This window comes from Podarcis raffonei, chromosome 15 (assembly GCF_027172205.1).
Source record: "Podarcis raffonei isolate rPodRaf1 chromosome 15, rPodRaf1.pri, whole genome shotgun sequence".
NCBI lineage: Eukaryota > Metazoa > Chordata > Lepidosauria > Squamata > Lacertidae > Podarcis > Podarcis raffonei.
In genome coordinates, this window is record NC_070616.1 from 34,470,691 (window position 1) to 34,485,266 (window position 14,576).

At 43.7% G+C, this 14,576-nt stretch overlaps 1 protein-coding gene across 3 annotated transcripts in view; it reads left to right on the forward strand.

Annotated features, from left to right (window-relative positions):
• The window catches only part of DBNL (drebrin like), a 38,875-nt gene that overhangs the window by 17,828 nt on the left and 6,471 nt on the right, over window positions 1-14,576 (forward strand). The window contains exons 6-11 of one of the 3 annotated variants that reach the window (XM_053366767.1): window positions 3,227-3,304; window positions 6,304-6,455; window positions 9,663-9,717; window positions 10,158-10,232; window positions 12,450-12,555; window positions 14,117-14,266. In XM_053366767.1, coding sequence (XP_053222742.1) covers window positions 3,227-3,304; window positions 6,304-6,455; window positions 9,663-9,717; window positions 10,158-10,232; window positions 12,450-12,555; window positions 14,117-14,266 — 616 coding nt within the window. The remainder of the gene's footprint in view (window positions 1-3,226; window positions 3,305-6,303; window positions 6,456-9,662; window positions 9,718-10,157; window positions 10,233-12,449; window positions 12,556-14,116; window positions 14,267-14,576) is intronic. The other 2 variants (XM_053366769.1, XM_053366768.1) reach the window with 2 other exon arrangements.

Consider the following 14,576-nt stretch of genomic DNA (forward strand, 5'->3'; position numbering starts at 1 on the left):
ATCCTAGGCCCTTTTAAGATGTGGTTTTTTGCGGGGTGGGGTGGGGGTATTGGGTTGTTTTTTATTATTATGTATTTTGTAGTTTTATATTCTGTGAACCATCCTGAGACTTGTGGGTATAAGGCATAGCTGTCAACTTTTCCCTTTTCTTGCGAGGAATCCTATTCTGAATAAGGGAATTTCCCTTAAAAAAAGGGAAACGTTGACGGCTATGGATAAGGCGGTATAGAAATTCAGTTGTTAATAATAATAATAATAATAATAATAATAATAATAATAATTCTTCAAACTGAATTTGTTTTAACTGTGACATTTTTGCAACCCACTCTTTGGTCAGAGCAGGCAATACATACAAGTAATAAAAAATATAATAAATGTGTGTGAGGGGGGTTGTTTTAAGTAAAGTATCACCTTAATTTAAGAACACCCTCTATGCTCTCTCATTTTCTTAAGAATTTTTTAAGAATCTTAAAAAGAGAAATTGTGCAAGATAGAATGTGTGTTTGTAGGATGGTGCTAGTCTCACTTCCTACCCACATGCAACCGCTGACAACCACAAAGGAGACGCTGCCTTCAGTGGGGGGTGGGGACTCGCCATTCCTGGTTTTAAGGGAAACAGGTAGTTTTCAGAGCTCCTGAGAAATACAGACTGACATGACAAACTCTACAAGAATACGTTGGGATCTGATGGGTAGCATAACCTTATTTACTGTATAGAATTGGTTGTGAAAATCACCTGTCAGAGATTATGTTTTCATAAAAATCCAAGGCTGTTACTTCAGACAGGTGGAATAAGGGCTCCTGTCCTCTTCTGAAGGTGCAGGTGAATGTGCTATTGAGAATAGGTGTAGAAAGATGCAGAAGAACACAGGATGCCTCTGGACCAGTATCTTCAGTTCAGATACTCCTGTTATCTCAAAGCTACCACTTGTGCAACCTACCCGTTTGCTGCAGCACAATCTGACTTTTCTCACTGAATTATCAAACTGAATACAGTTGTACCTCGGGTTAAGTACTTAATTCATTCCAGAGGTCCATTCTTAACCTGAAACTGTTCTTAACCTGAAGCACCACTTTAGCTAATGGGGCCTCCTGCTGCTGCCGTGCCGCCAGAGCCCAATTTCTGTTCTCATCCTGAAGCAAAGTTCTTAACCCGAGGTAATATTTCTGGGTTAGTGGAGTCTGTAATCTGAAGCGTATTTAACCTGAAGTGTATGTAACCCGAGGTACCACTGTAAATAATAGTGCAAATAGTTAATATTGCAGTAACACATTAGTTCATTATTGGTATATTTTTGTTACAAAACTGTAAGAAGTGGACTTAGAAAAGACACAAAAGAGGGCACATGGGAAGCCCCTGGAATTCAGTGTAACAAATTAAATACTTAACCCGAGGTACCACTGCATTGGACGCGGGTGGCGCTGTGGGTAAAAGCCTCAGCGCCTAGGGCTTGCCGATCGAAAGGTCGGCGGTTCGAATCCCCGCGGCAGGGTGCGCTCCCGCTGCTCGGTCCCAGCGCCTGCCAACCTAGCAGTTCGAAAGCACCCCGGGTGCAAGTAGATAAATAGGGACCGCTTACTAGCGGGAAGGTAAAAGGCGTTCCGTGTGCGGCTCTGGCTCGCCAGAGCAGCGATGTTACGCTGGCCACATGACCCGGAAGTGTCTGCGGACAGCGCTGGCTCCCGGCCTATAGAGTGAGATGAGCGCACAACCCCAGAGTCTGTCAAGACTGGCCCGTACGGGCAGGGGTACCTTTACCTTTACTTACCACTGCATTAGTATTCTTAAACTGGAAATCTGCCTCTCTCTCCCACTGACATGCTTCTAGTTAGCTGCTGGCAAGTCTTAATTGATTAGTCATAAAATCCTCTCTGCGGGAAACAGTGTGCCACCTAAAGATCTTTCCTTCCACCTTTTTTTGGGGGGGGGAGGCAGGCGTAAGTGCCCCATAATTCTTGCATTCCGGTCCTTTGTTGGAAAAATTCATGAGGAAGCTTTAAAATGTCAAATGCAATATATTCCTGAAAGGTCCTTGCATTTCGTTGACCAGGATTACCCTATGTATCAACATCACTCACTAGATGTTGGGAGCATTTAGCTATGCAAAAATTAAGACATCAGGTTTAGGAAGTGCTTGGTCAATAGTAAATTGCCTTTTCTTCTCTGTTCGGTTTCTATTTGTAATATTTTTTGGAAGATTTTAGGTTTTAAAATTAATTGCCTGTTTTAATCAACTTCTCACATGCTCTCAGATTAATTTATTCAATAGCTGGACGAGTTGTTTTTGAGATTGTGTTTATAGGAGTTAAATTTGGCTTTCCAACAAACTGTTTTGGAAGATGAAAGTGATTATAGGCGGAATAATGTAGAAATTAAGTAGAAATTTGCAAAAAGGAAATGGACGTTTACAAATTTCAGTACCTGCATCCTAGAGAGAGAGGGAGTTTATCCTTTTGCTTTGTGACTTCTGAATGGATCTGGATAATTCTGCTGATCCTGTTTGGAGTTCACAACTGCCACTGCCCCACATGTGTGCAGCTGATATGACTGATTGCATTTTTAAAAACCTTATTTGTACTGGAAGATTTGCAGAAAGCAAAGAAACTTTCTTGATCATTGATCAGTGAGGCATTCCCCGCTGCAGATATTTCCTTCCTCCTTTTCTTGCTCTTTTGAAGTTCTGTTGTCTCTTCCCCTTGAAAAATCTTATCTCTGATCTTTTCCTCTTTAGCAGCCACATTTTCACATCCTAGTAAGCCACTAATCATCGTTTACTGTGTATGAGCATTGTGCTAATGCATACTCTTGAATTGTACATGTTTGCAATCTCTAACCAGTCAGATGGGTGGCATATAAATAATATTATTATTGCTACTATTACTATTACTTTTCCTATGTAGATGGGTAGACTGGCTAGTAAAATTACTTGGCCCTGTAATGCTTGGACTTTCCTGCGTAGCTGAGCTCACAGATGTGAGTTAAAATGTGGCTTAATGCATTCTTATTACCTCCTTCCCCAAGACCGTTGCAGCCAGGGAATAGTCTCAGTTTGAATGTCCTCTGTAATGGTTTGAGTAGAATATACGAGGTATTTTGTTAACACTTCCCAAATTCAGTATAATGTGGCTCTAAGAAGTGTAGACTTAGCAGCTTCCATGCATTTTATTTAACAACTAATAGCAACTAAGGATGTTTTTTAAACTCTGTAATCCTCTTACACAACAGGGTTCGGTCTACCAGAAAACAAATGCCATGTCCGAGATCAAAAGAGTCAGCAAAGATAGCTTCTGGGCCAAAGCAGAGGTATGTACTTAATTCGAACAACTTCCGTGTGCCTGTTTTTGCTGGGGTGGTCTTGCAGTTCCCTCATGTTTTCATTGCATGCTTTATCTCATTCCTTGCAAAGCAAAAGCAATTAGTTTCAAACCAGTGGAGCAGAGTCTGTGTTTGTAACTAATCTGTATCAGAGAGGCTGTAAAGCGTTTTGGTTACATTTTCATTTATATTGGTGCTTCCTGCCCAAAGTATTTCCTGGCATCCGCCGAAAGGGTGTTGTGCCAGCAGTCCCTTTGCACTGGCTTTCTGTTCACTTTCAGGCACAATTCAAGTAGCTGGGTATGACCCGTGGAGCCCTGAATGACTTAACTCCATTAAAATCTCTGAGATCCACTCAAGTCACCCCTCTTAATGACAACAGCTCTTTGTCTGGTTCAGATCGAAAAGGTGAGAACAGCAGTCAGCTGTTCACTACTGACAGAACTCCCTTCTCAGTGCAAATTCTCCAAAGTCCAAGCCCTGGACAATTTTCGGAACACCAATTTTCAGAGCAGTCTAGTCTACTGAGCCCAGTAGACGGACTAGTTTTGGGAGCTAAGTTTTAACTTGGGCATGGAGAGAGAAATCAAAATGTTGTGCAGATAAATTGTTTGAGTGGTGGGTGAGCATTGTTCTGTTTATATGTCCTGAACCTTCAGGATGTGATGGGCTATTTAAAAAATATAAATTATTTGTCCTACTGTGAAAGAGGCACGTTGAAGCACCATCCAGGGGAGGGCCCTGGAAATAAAGAAATTACCATTCATGGTGAAGTTCTGTATTGGGAGTCATTTTGGACTCACAGCTGTCCATGGAGGCGCAGGTTAACTCTGTGTCCAGGGCAGCTGTCTACCAGCTCCACCTGGTACGCAGGCTAAGACCCTACCTGCCCGCGAACTGTCTCGCCAGAGTGGTGCATGCTCTAGTTATCTCACGCTTGGACTACTGCAACGCGCTCTACGTGGGGCTACCTTTGAAGGTGACCCGGAAACTGCAATTAATCCAGAATGCGGCAGCTAGACTGGTGACTGGGAGTGGCCGCCGGGACCACATAACACCGGTTCTGAGAGATCTGCATTGGCTCCCAGTACGTTTCCGAGCACGATTCAAAGTGTTGGTGCTGACCTTTAAAGCCCTAAACGGCCTCGGTCCTGTATACCTGAAGGAGCGTCTCCACCCCCATCGTTCAGCCCGGACACTGAGATCCAGCGCCGTGGGCCTTCTGGCGGTTCCCTCATTGCGAGAAGTGAGGCTACAGGGAACAGACAGAGGGCCTTCTCGGTAGTGGCGCCCGCCCTGTGGAATGCCCTCCCATCAGATGTCAAAGAGATAAATAATTACCTGACATTCAGAAGACATCTTAAGGCAGCCCTGTTCAGGGAAGTTTTTAATATGTAACGCTGTACTGTTTTTAACACTGATTGGGAGCCGCCCAGAGTGGCTGGGGAAACTCAGCCAGATGGGCGGGGTATAAATAATAAATTATTATATTATTATTATTATTATTATTGCGCTGACCCCATAGAGCTGCGCATGAGTTATTTGTAAAGTGTGTTAGAATAAGAAGTAGAAGGTGATAAGTCGACTTGTCGGCATTAAAAATGGAAAAGAACTAAGCTGCAACCATTGAATACAACATAATTTTGAACCTCTAACTCGGCCACCATAGGCAAATTAGATGTTTTGCTCAGGCAAGTGGCCAGGCTGCCAGAAGAGGTATGGAAAAGCCTTGCATTTTCTTCGGCAATCCACTGCATTTCTGTGCTGGGTAGTGAAGAAGGAAGGATTCCTCATTTTCATCTACAGGCTAACAGTGGAGACAGAAATCACCCCATCCTTTCTCCAGCAAGACAGAGTGGGTGAAGCTCTCTCCTCCAAATCAAGCATCAAAACCAAGAAGGCTGCCATCAGCCTGCTCTGTTACTACGCTAGGCACCCAGCAGGCGAACCTCTTACACATCATAAATAGAAACCTACTGGGCTTGTGCCAAAGAGAACAGTCTGTTCCTTTACCACTAGCCCACTACTGCTAGTTAGTGTAGGCCAGGCTTTCCCAAACTTGGGTCTTGCGTCAGTTTTTGGACTACAACTCCCATCAACCCTAGCTAGCAGGACCAGTGGTCAGGAATGATGGGAATTGTAGTCCAACACCCACCCACCCCACCCCCATGGAGACCCCAGTTTGGGAAACCCTGGTGTAGACAATACTGAGCTGGATGGACCAATGGTCTGACTTGGTATAAGGCAAATTTCCATGTTCCTGTACTGGACAAGCAGGATGCGACTTCACCTCATGCGCAGCTGCCATAGAAACAGGGCAGGCTAGTGGAGGAGGGATAGGTAAAGGGTAAAGGGACCCCTGACCATTAAGTCCAGTCGTGGCCGACTTTGGGGTTGCGGTGCTCATCTCGCTTTATTGGCCGAGGGAGCCGGTGTACAGCTTCCGGGTCATGTGGCCAGCATGACTAAGCCGCTTTTGGCTAACCAGAGTAGCGCACAGAAACGCCGTTTACCTTCCCGCCGGAGTGGTACCTATTTATCTACTTGCACTTTGATGTGCTTTCGAACTGCTAGGTTGGCAGGAGCAGGGACCGAGCAACAGGAGCTCACCCCGTCGTGGGGCTTCGAACCACCGACCTTCTGATCAGCAAGTCCTAGGCTCTGTGGTTTAACCCACAGCGCCACCCGCGTCCCTTTTCTTTGTTCCCATGCTGGATGCACAAAAAGGTGAAGCCCACTCCCACATAAACAGCACAGAAACTCAGTGGGCCGGTGGCAGAGGCCCAGATCCCTTCCTCCATTCCTCTTCCATTGTGCTTCTACATTAGACATGACAGAGGCAAAGCTAGTAATTTTGAGGGGCTGGGTGAATGTTTTAACATAGAGTGTGAGTAGACTAAGATTCACGTCTGGTGGAAGGGGAGGAAGTAACCTGTTCTTCAAAGGTGGCTGCTTTTAATTCGGACTTGTTGCTCTCACCCTTTCAGAAAGATGAGGAGAACCGCCGACTAGAAGAGAAGAGGAAAGCAGAGGAGGAGCGTCAGCGTCTGGAGAAAGAGCGCCGAGAGCGGGAATTGCAGGAAGCAACTTTGCGCGAGCGAAGATATAAGGAGCGAGCCAGTGAGATAGATGCTCAGAAGTGAGTGTTTAATTTTAAGAAAAGCCACATTAATTGCTACCTCAGTTGAGCAAAGATATATTGGCACTCTAATTTCTGCGAAGAGAAAATTGCTGGGGAGAAGTACCACTTACGCCTCTGTGAATCCAGCCTGAGAATTTACGGCTTCAGTTTAATGATTTTTGTCTTGCAAGATTGGAGTCGAACTCTATTTGGGATATACGTGGCTTATCTTCTCTGGGGTGCTGACCTTGCTCATTCATATCATTGCTCCTTTTCCCTCAACCCACCCAAAACCACACAGGAAGCCCCAAATAATGAGGCAAGCAATGCAGTTTGTGAACCCAAGCAAACACATTGAGTTTTTTCATTTACTTGCCTAAGCGTGTTTCCTGTGAGTTATGTTGTTACAGATCCGGAGGAAGTCGTCAATGCAATGGCCTATGCCAGTCTTTCTGATGCACTGCTTTCCTGTGACCGTAAAAGTCCTCCCAGTGTTGTCCTGGGAGCTCAGAGCAGTGCTTTAGCATCTCAACAATGATGAGACTAGTTGGGCTGAGAGTGTGGCCTTCCAAGGGCCACACAGTAAATTTCATAGTTGGGGAGGTGATTTGAACCTTCACAACACTCTGCAGAAATATTTCTTTTCTCTTTGGAATAGGAGTGAGTGTTAAATATTTAAAAGATATACAGTATAGCCCTGGTTTTGTTTTGTTTTTAAATCAAATTATCTCCAGTACCGATAAATTAAGATACAGTGGTACCTCGGGTTACAGACGCTTCAGGTTACAGACGCCCCTAACCCAGAAATAGTACCTTGGGTTAAGAACTTTGGTTCAGGATGAGAACAGAAATTGCGTGGCGGCAGCGGGGGGGCCCATTAGCTAAAGTGGTACCTCAGGTTAAGAACGGACCTCCAGAACAAATTAAGTTCTTAGCGCGAGGTACCATTATACAGTGGTACCTCAGTTTTCGAGTGTCTTGGAAGCTTTTCGGTTTTCGAACGCCAAAAACCCAAAAGTAAATGCTTCTGTTTTTGAACGCGCCTCAGAAGTTGATTAATTTTTTTAAAAAAATTCTCCACTGAAATTGCAGGCCGCCCTTTGTGCCTCGGTTTTCAGACGTTTTGGAAACCGAATAGTCTTCCGGAACAGATTACGTTTGAAAACCGAGGTACCACTGCACTTTAAAGAGGAGGCAGAATAGCATCTGCTATAACAGTAAGCAGCAAAAAAGAGAGAATCTTACACTCTTCAGAAACTGGAACACTTGCAGCACTTTCAAAAGAGTAGCCCCCTTGAGGACACCCTGTGACAATCCCAGATGAAATAATGTCCCCCTCTCCTGAAGTGCCTTGCCGACACCAGAAGTAATTGTCTCTTGAGAGCAGGGCTTATGTCAGATGGTATGTTGTTCCTGGCTTATGTCTCAGTGATGTGGCAGCAAAGAGATTTGGGTGGGGGATATGATGTTAAAAGTCCTGTGGTGTTCCTGTCACCAGACTTCAGTGAGTCCAGGGGAAATACCCCTGAAGTGCGCAGCCTAAATTATCCTGGCTCTGTAGAGCAGATCTTTAGGGGGACTTTCTTGTAGTTCTTTTCAAAAGTATTTCTGCTCCGAAGGTTGAGGAAACTGTTCTTCAGCGTAATGCGCTAAAAATTGAATTTGAGCTTGCTGATGGTTTTTCTGTTTCACTCTTTTAAGCTTAGTTTTGAGAAAGCAAAAAGTGTAAAATAAAAACAACATAGACCACTAAATACATGTGCACTACATAAAAATAGCAGAATACATAAAAACTGAAGTATCTGGAAAAGGCAGAGTATAACTTGGTATAATAGTCCATATAACCATAAAAATGTATTTTTGGGTTATAATCATAGGTTAGCATTGGAGTTAAGTGCAGAATGGGATATGGGATTATTACTGTGTGTGTTAACTTCAGCTAAATGTGCACAGCTGCAAGTGTAGGGTAATGTTTTATGGATGACATGGATCTATTAGGAAAGAAAGAAGGAAAAAATTGCCATGACATTTGCAGTGTGTTGGATTTTATTCATAAACCATTTTAAATACTAGTTTTCAGGATAGCATTCTCTTTTTACTGATATATATATATATATATATATATATATATATATATATATATCTCTTGTGTGTATATATGTGGTTTGTCTTCTTGGAATTTGTATATTATGAAAATAAAAAGTCTGAAGCATCTTGGTTAAAAAAAGCAGCACTAGCAATTAAAAGCCTTCTTAAAGATCCAGTTCTGGGTGGGAGGCTGGTTTTCCTTGGGAAGGAATTCTATAACCATGGTACTCTCTAACTGAAAAGTCTTTTGTGCCCACTCACTTCATTTCTGAATCAGAGTTGGAAGGGACCCCAAGGGTAATCTAGTCCAATACTCTGCTAATGCGGGAAATCTGGAATGTAGGAAGTGAGTCATATTTTTGGCCTGTCTAGTCCAGGATTGTCTTTCTACCCCAGCAGCACCAGGAGGTGCTAACAGATTAAACCTGGGTCTTTCTACATGCAAAGCATATTATATATATACATTGCCTTTATTATATTCCTCCTTTTTTCCAAGGAGCTCACAGTAGTGTTCTTTCTGCACTCCTCCATTTTACACTCACGGCAACTTATGAGGGGTAGGTTAGGCTCCAGGGCCACCCAGTGAATTTCATGGCTGAGTTAGAATTGAGTTGAATCCTCATCTCCCAAGTCCTAGTCTGACGCTCTAAAAATCACACTCTCTACAGTCTTCGCTGCGCTCAGCTGCAGTCTGTCCTCATCTACTGTTACGGCACCTGTTATGGCTGGTCATCCAGCCTCTGTTTTAGAGTCCTCTGTTGAAGGAGAATCTACCACCTTCAGACAACGCACACCATCAGGAAGTTTCTCCTGATGTTCCTTTGTAATCCCCTTGTAAGAGGGGAGCAATGAGTTGTGCACCAGTGTATACATATGCAGAGATGAGGTAGTCCTCCAGTTATCTTGGCCCCAGATCATTTAAGTCTTTAAAGCTTGACACTAGCTTCTGAAATGGGGCCTGGGGACAAAATTGGTTATGTTGGGTAATAGGAATGGGTGCAAACTCTTGGGTTTCTATCCCAGTTGAACGCCAGGTTGAGTCTGAATACAGAGGAGCACTTTTATGTTGAATATTTGAACCGTATTGACATAACTTCGTTTAACTGTGGAGGTTTTTGTTTTTGTTTTAATTTGCAGGAAATTCCAGCAACAGCAGGAAACGGAGTCAGTCAATAAAGAAAAACAACAGTGGGTAAGGTCTGAAATTGTCACTTTTCCTGTTGTTCCAAGTGTTCTTTTAAAAAGATTTATGAATACAGAGGGAGCTGTGCTGCCTGCAAAGATCACACAGAACAGCACCAAGTCCTGTCTTGATACTTGCAGGCAAGCACTGGCCTCTAACTGTGAATCTCTAAATGCTTCTTATGCTGTTCATCATTCTTAAAGGTCCATTTCATTTTTAAGTGTGGTACGGAGAGCTGGATTCGGTGGTGTCTGTTGGTCATCATTTTCTTAGGCAGGCTGCATGACTGGGCAAAGCAGTTCAGAGCAAAGGCTGATCTTCATGTTCATCATATACCTAAGTCTCATTTCTCTTGAGTTGGTTCCATCTTCCAGAGTGCAGACGTATAGACTGAGAACTGCCTCTGCTTGACCTTACCATGGGTGTAAGGGAGTCATCTTATATTACAGAAGGAGCAGGAAGAAGACCTCAGCAAGATGCAGAAGGGTTTCCGAAGGAGGAGTGAGTCTGTGGAGAAAGCTCAGGTACATAGGAGAAAGATCCTTGACAGTCCTACTTCGTTCTTACACAGGCTTTGTAACTCCTTAGCATTCAGAGTGATCTGCATCTCCAAATTTGTTCTTTTTACATTGCTTCTCAATACTGGGTCAAAGCAGCAATACCAACTGCTTTGTTGAAAGGACTATAATCTATCTGTCCCAGTACACTCACTGTTTTCTACACTGCATGCTTCTGTCAAAATAAATAAATAAAATGCTTTATATATGGATCAGAAAGAACCTGCGTACCTTTGCGAAACCTCTTATTGGTTTGGAAGGCCTGATCATTCATAGAGAATCTTCCATTCTTTCTTATTTCTTGGTCTTCAGCACATCTTGAGGCAATGAGTTCCACAATCTGCCTATACTCAGGTGGTGGTGGTGGTGGGATTTCTATGGAGGTGATAGCTTCCAGTGTATTTTCCTGACCACTTATGATTGTATATGCTTTGTATACAACCAATCACTACTTTTTCTTGATTCACTTCTGTGGCCTCAGCTCAGTTTTGCAATTGCTCTCCTGGAGAAGCAGGGTACTAGTAGTCTTTGAGTGCTCAAATCATGACACACACGTGCAATTTCCACCATACACTTCTTGGCTTTTGTGCCTTCCAAAAAAACTTGCATTTGAATTTTCGGCTGGTGTTGCAGAGAGCTGTTGGCCAGACCTTCACCAAGATTATGAAACCTTGGTTCTGTTCTTAAAAGTGACGACAACTATTGAGCACAACTATTTCTCACCTCATGCATTACTTGTAGATAAACTTACCAAAGTTACCAGCTTCCAGAATTCTTGCCAGCCTGCTTTTACCCACAAGAGGGTCTGGCTAGCAGAGCTCTCAGTCCCTTCTCTGCAAGCCCACCTTGAACATTTGCAAGGTTAGTTTCCGCACTGAGTGTGCAGGAGGAAGAGAGCGCTTTGCTTTCTTCACGTCCAGTAAGAAATGTACCACCTCATCTTACAACTCACTGGTGGCCAGGCAAGTAGTGAAATACAAAACTGTATATAACTGCTGGAATGGCTGCATAATATTTTATAAACCATAACCTCAAGTTTGGGGATATTCCACAAGAAGTTATAATGCAGTAGCTATGCACACACACACACACACACACACACACATGTGCTTTTGCACATACGTGCTTTTGGATGCTCGTTCGCATGAAGATCCAGAATCTATTATTAAAGCCGTCCTCCAGTCAAATGGCTCTTGCAAACTTGTCAGCTGAACTCCCCTTAAGCATTACTGCCTGCTCTGCTGTTCCGTTAGAATGACATAGGCTGGGTCTTCTCCACTGGTGGCGGTCTTGGATGATATCTCTTAGCTGGATCCTCTCTTGGTCTCTTGGATCTCTTCTTCACCTTTTTGAAACTCTGACTTGGACTCTCTTAAGACTTGCCCAGTTGCATGTGGGGCTCCTGATAACTTCCTGTTTCCTCTTTCCCTTTCAGAGGAGCATGGACTGTTTCTTGAGAAATCTCTTTTTAATGCAAGATGGCTGGTTTTCTCATGGGCACCTGTACTCCCTTTGAGCTTCTTGAACTGCACAAGTTATGCCTTCTTGCTAACACTCAGCAAATTTGTGAGGGTCCTTCTCTTTTTTTTTTGACAAGGTTGCTTCTGAATCTTCCTCATAGTGGAACTAATTCAAAATCCAGCTTGCTGCATTAAACAACTCCAGGTCAATCCTCAATAATGAACATAGTCAAAGGATATACACATGGTGGTTGTGTTTTGCACAAGAATCTCGCATTTCTGAGCAGCCTTACTATCTGACCTTGAAATAATGAAATATCTTTGCAGGGCCAGGATAAGTGTGTACCACTGTAAAAACAAAGCTAGAACTGTGATGCATAGAAGTTTGCTTTTCATCAGGGTAACCAATTTAACCTGATAAAAATGTCCAGGGAATTTTAGCAAATCAACCTGTGGAAGTGTTTCCTCATTTTTTCCTGTGACATGCAGAGTCTTCTAGCCCTAAAAGAAACCATGAAGACTTTTCTAACGCATTCCTGTATCCCTGGATTTTGCCAGTGAATTGGTTAGTGATGATGAATGAGCGGTAATATATTGGCAGCCAACAACAGCAGTTCCCTTTGCATGTTGAAGTCAGGTGGAAGCATTGATGCTATTTCTAAATCCGCCCCCGCCCCCATTGCAATGTTTCCTTGGGATTCAGTAAATCTTTCTCTCTGCGCAGGAAGCAGCATCAATAATAGGACAAAGATCAGTGAATCCTCGTGACATCTTCAAACAAAAGGAGAGGTCCATGTCCACGGATGGTGCAGTCGTCAGTTCCCAGCCAGGTATCTGACAGAGCAATTCTATACTGGTATTATACTTTGGACTGGAGATTCATTGCAGATATACCAGCGGAATGGCCTTTGTAGCTGAAACATGCTTAGTCCCTTCAGCACATTGTGCAATACTTGTCTCCCCCACTCTCACAGACAGTGAGCAGGAGCCCCTACATGAGTCAACAAGCCCCTTTTGCTCTCCCCTCTCACTGTTGCCTCTCAGGACCAGTTCAGTCCCCTGCTGCTTTGCATAGAAAGTCTTCCTCCTTCCTTTGTGGAATGCTCTATCCTGCCGCCATCCTACCTGCTAGAGTGGGGCTGAGCACTGGGTGATTGGGTCTGCAGTCCCAAGGCAAGGTACATGTTGAGGTGAAGACGTGGGTGGCGCTGTGATCTAAACCACTGAGCCTCTTGGGCTTGCCAGTCAGAAGATTGGTGGTTTGAATCCCTGCCACGGAGTGAGCTCTTGTTGCTCTGTCCAAGCTCCTGCCAACCTAGCAGTTTGAAAGCACACCAGTGCAAGTAGATAAATAGGTACCACTGTGGCGGGAAGGTAAACGGTGTTTCCGTGCACTGTGGTTTCTGTCACTGTGTCCCATTGCACCATCACTGGGTGATGTGGATGTGGCAGTCCCTTCTGCTGGGGCAGCTGCCTTTTTCTCATCCTTCCATTGAAGTCGATGGGAGAGACTTTCTAGGCACTAGGGAACTGGGCTGATGCAAAGTCACAACATTTAGGAAGGGGTGACACTGTATTGAAGGGGTATACAATTTGACATATGTGTCCTTCACCCCTGTAACATCCAAGCCTTACCTACGACCGTCCCATTTCAGCTGTTCTCTTTGCAAGTGGAGTGTTTTCCCGGTAGACTGTTATACTAGCATGGTATAACAGGGGTTTACTTCAAATCCTTTCTCCAAATCCTGTAGTTCCTCAGTATAGGATTGCACCCTTAAACAGAATCAGAAGAACGTGGAGGCGGTTATTTTCCAGGACAGATGCTTTCCAATATGCCATGCTACATACAATTATACTCTGATCATTCTGTATAAAAGCTAAGGAAATTTAACTATGGTTTGGCACAGATGTTATTGGGCTGCAGCTCCCATCATTTCCCATTGGGCATGCTGGCTGGGGCTGATAGGAGGTGGTGTGCAACAAAATTCAGAGCATTGTATGTTCCTTATCCCTGAATGGTTAAACAAGTATTTAAAGACAATGGGGTTTTTTTTAGACACAGTGTCTGAACTGGCAAGCCATAATTATGGGACCAGAATGCAGATAGTAATGAAAAGAGCAGCATTCTAAACCATTCTATTTTCCGCCTGTCTGTTCATTATAAAAATGTGCCTTATGTCTATCTCTGTAATAGCTGACCGAGACAACTAACAGCTATAAAATGATAACATCACAATAAAAAAGTAGTACTGCATATACTAAAATGGTTATCATGAAGGCAATAATGAACTAAATCACATGGGTTGTCTAAGGGCTGCTTAGTGAATGGCCGCGGAAAGATGTGTCTATCTCACCATTTTGTGTGTTGTATTGATGTGCCCCCTTTCCCAGGCAAGTTGCGGAGCCCCTTTCTCCAGCAGAACAGTCAAGCAGAGGCTCCCGTATCCCCTGTCCACCCTGCCGTGCAAGATGTTCACCCTCCTCCTGTTGTCCGTTCGTCTGTACACGATACACCTCCAGTCTCTCCCGTTCCTGAACTTGGTAAAGCTAATATAAGAGAGCTTATGGGTTCAGTTCCTTGATTATGGCAGGTTTTTAATAGCTGAAGTTGTTCAGGTAGTCACCTATGATCTGTTTGTCCCAAGCATAGTGAAGGAGGAATGTATAACAAACACAACTTGAAATCTAGTTTCGTGGGGAGGTGTATACTTAAAACGCTTTTTGCTTCCATTCCATTAAAACAAAATATTTCCCCCCTAAATATTCCTTGGGCTACCTAGCTACATTTTAAAAAACTAAGTGGGTTTCCAAATCGTGTGTGTGTGTGTGTGTGTGTGTGTGTCTGCTGCTT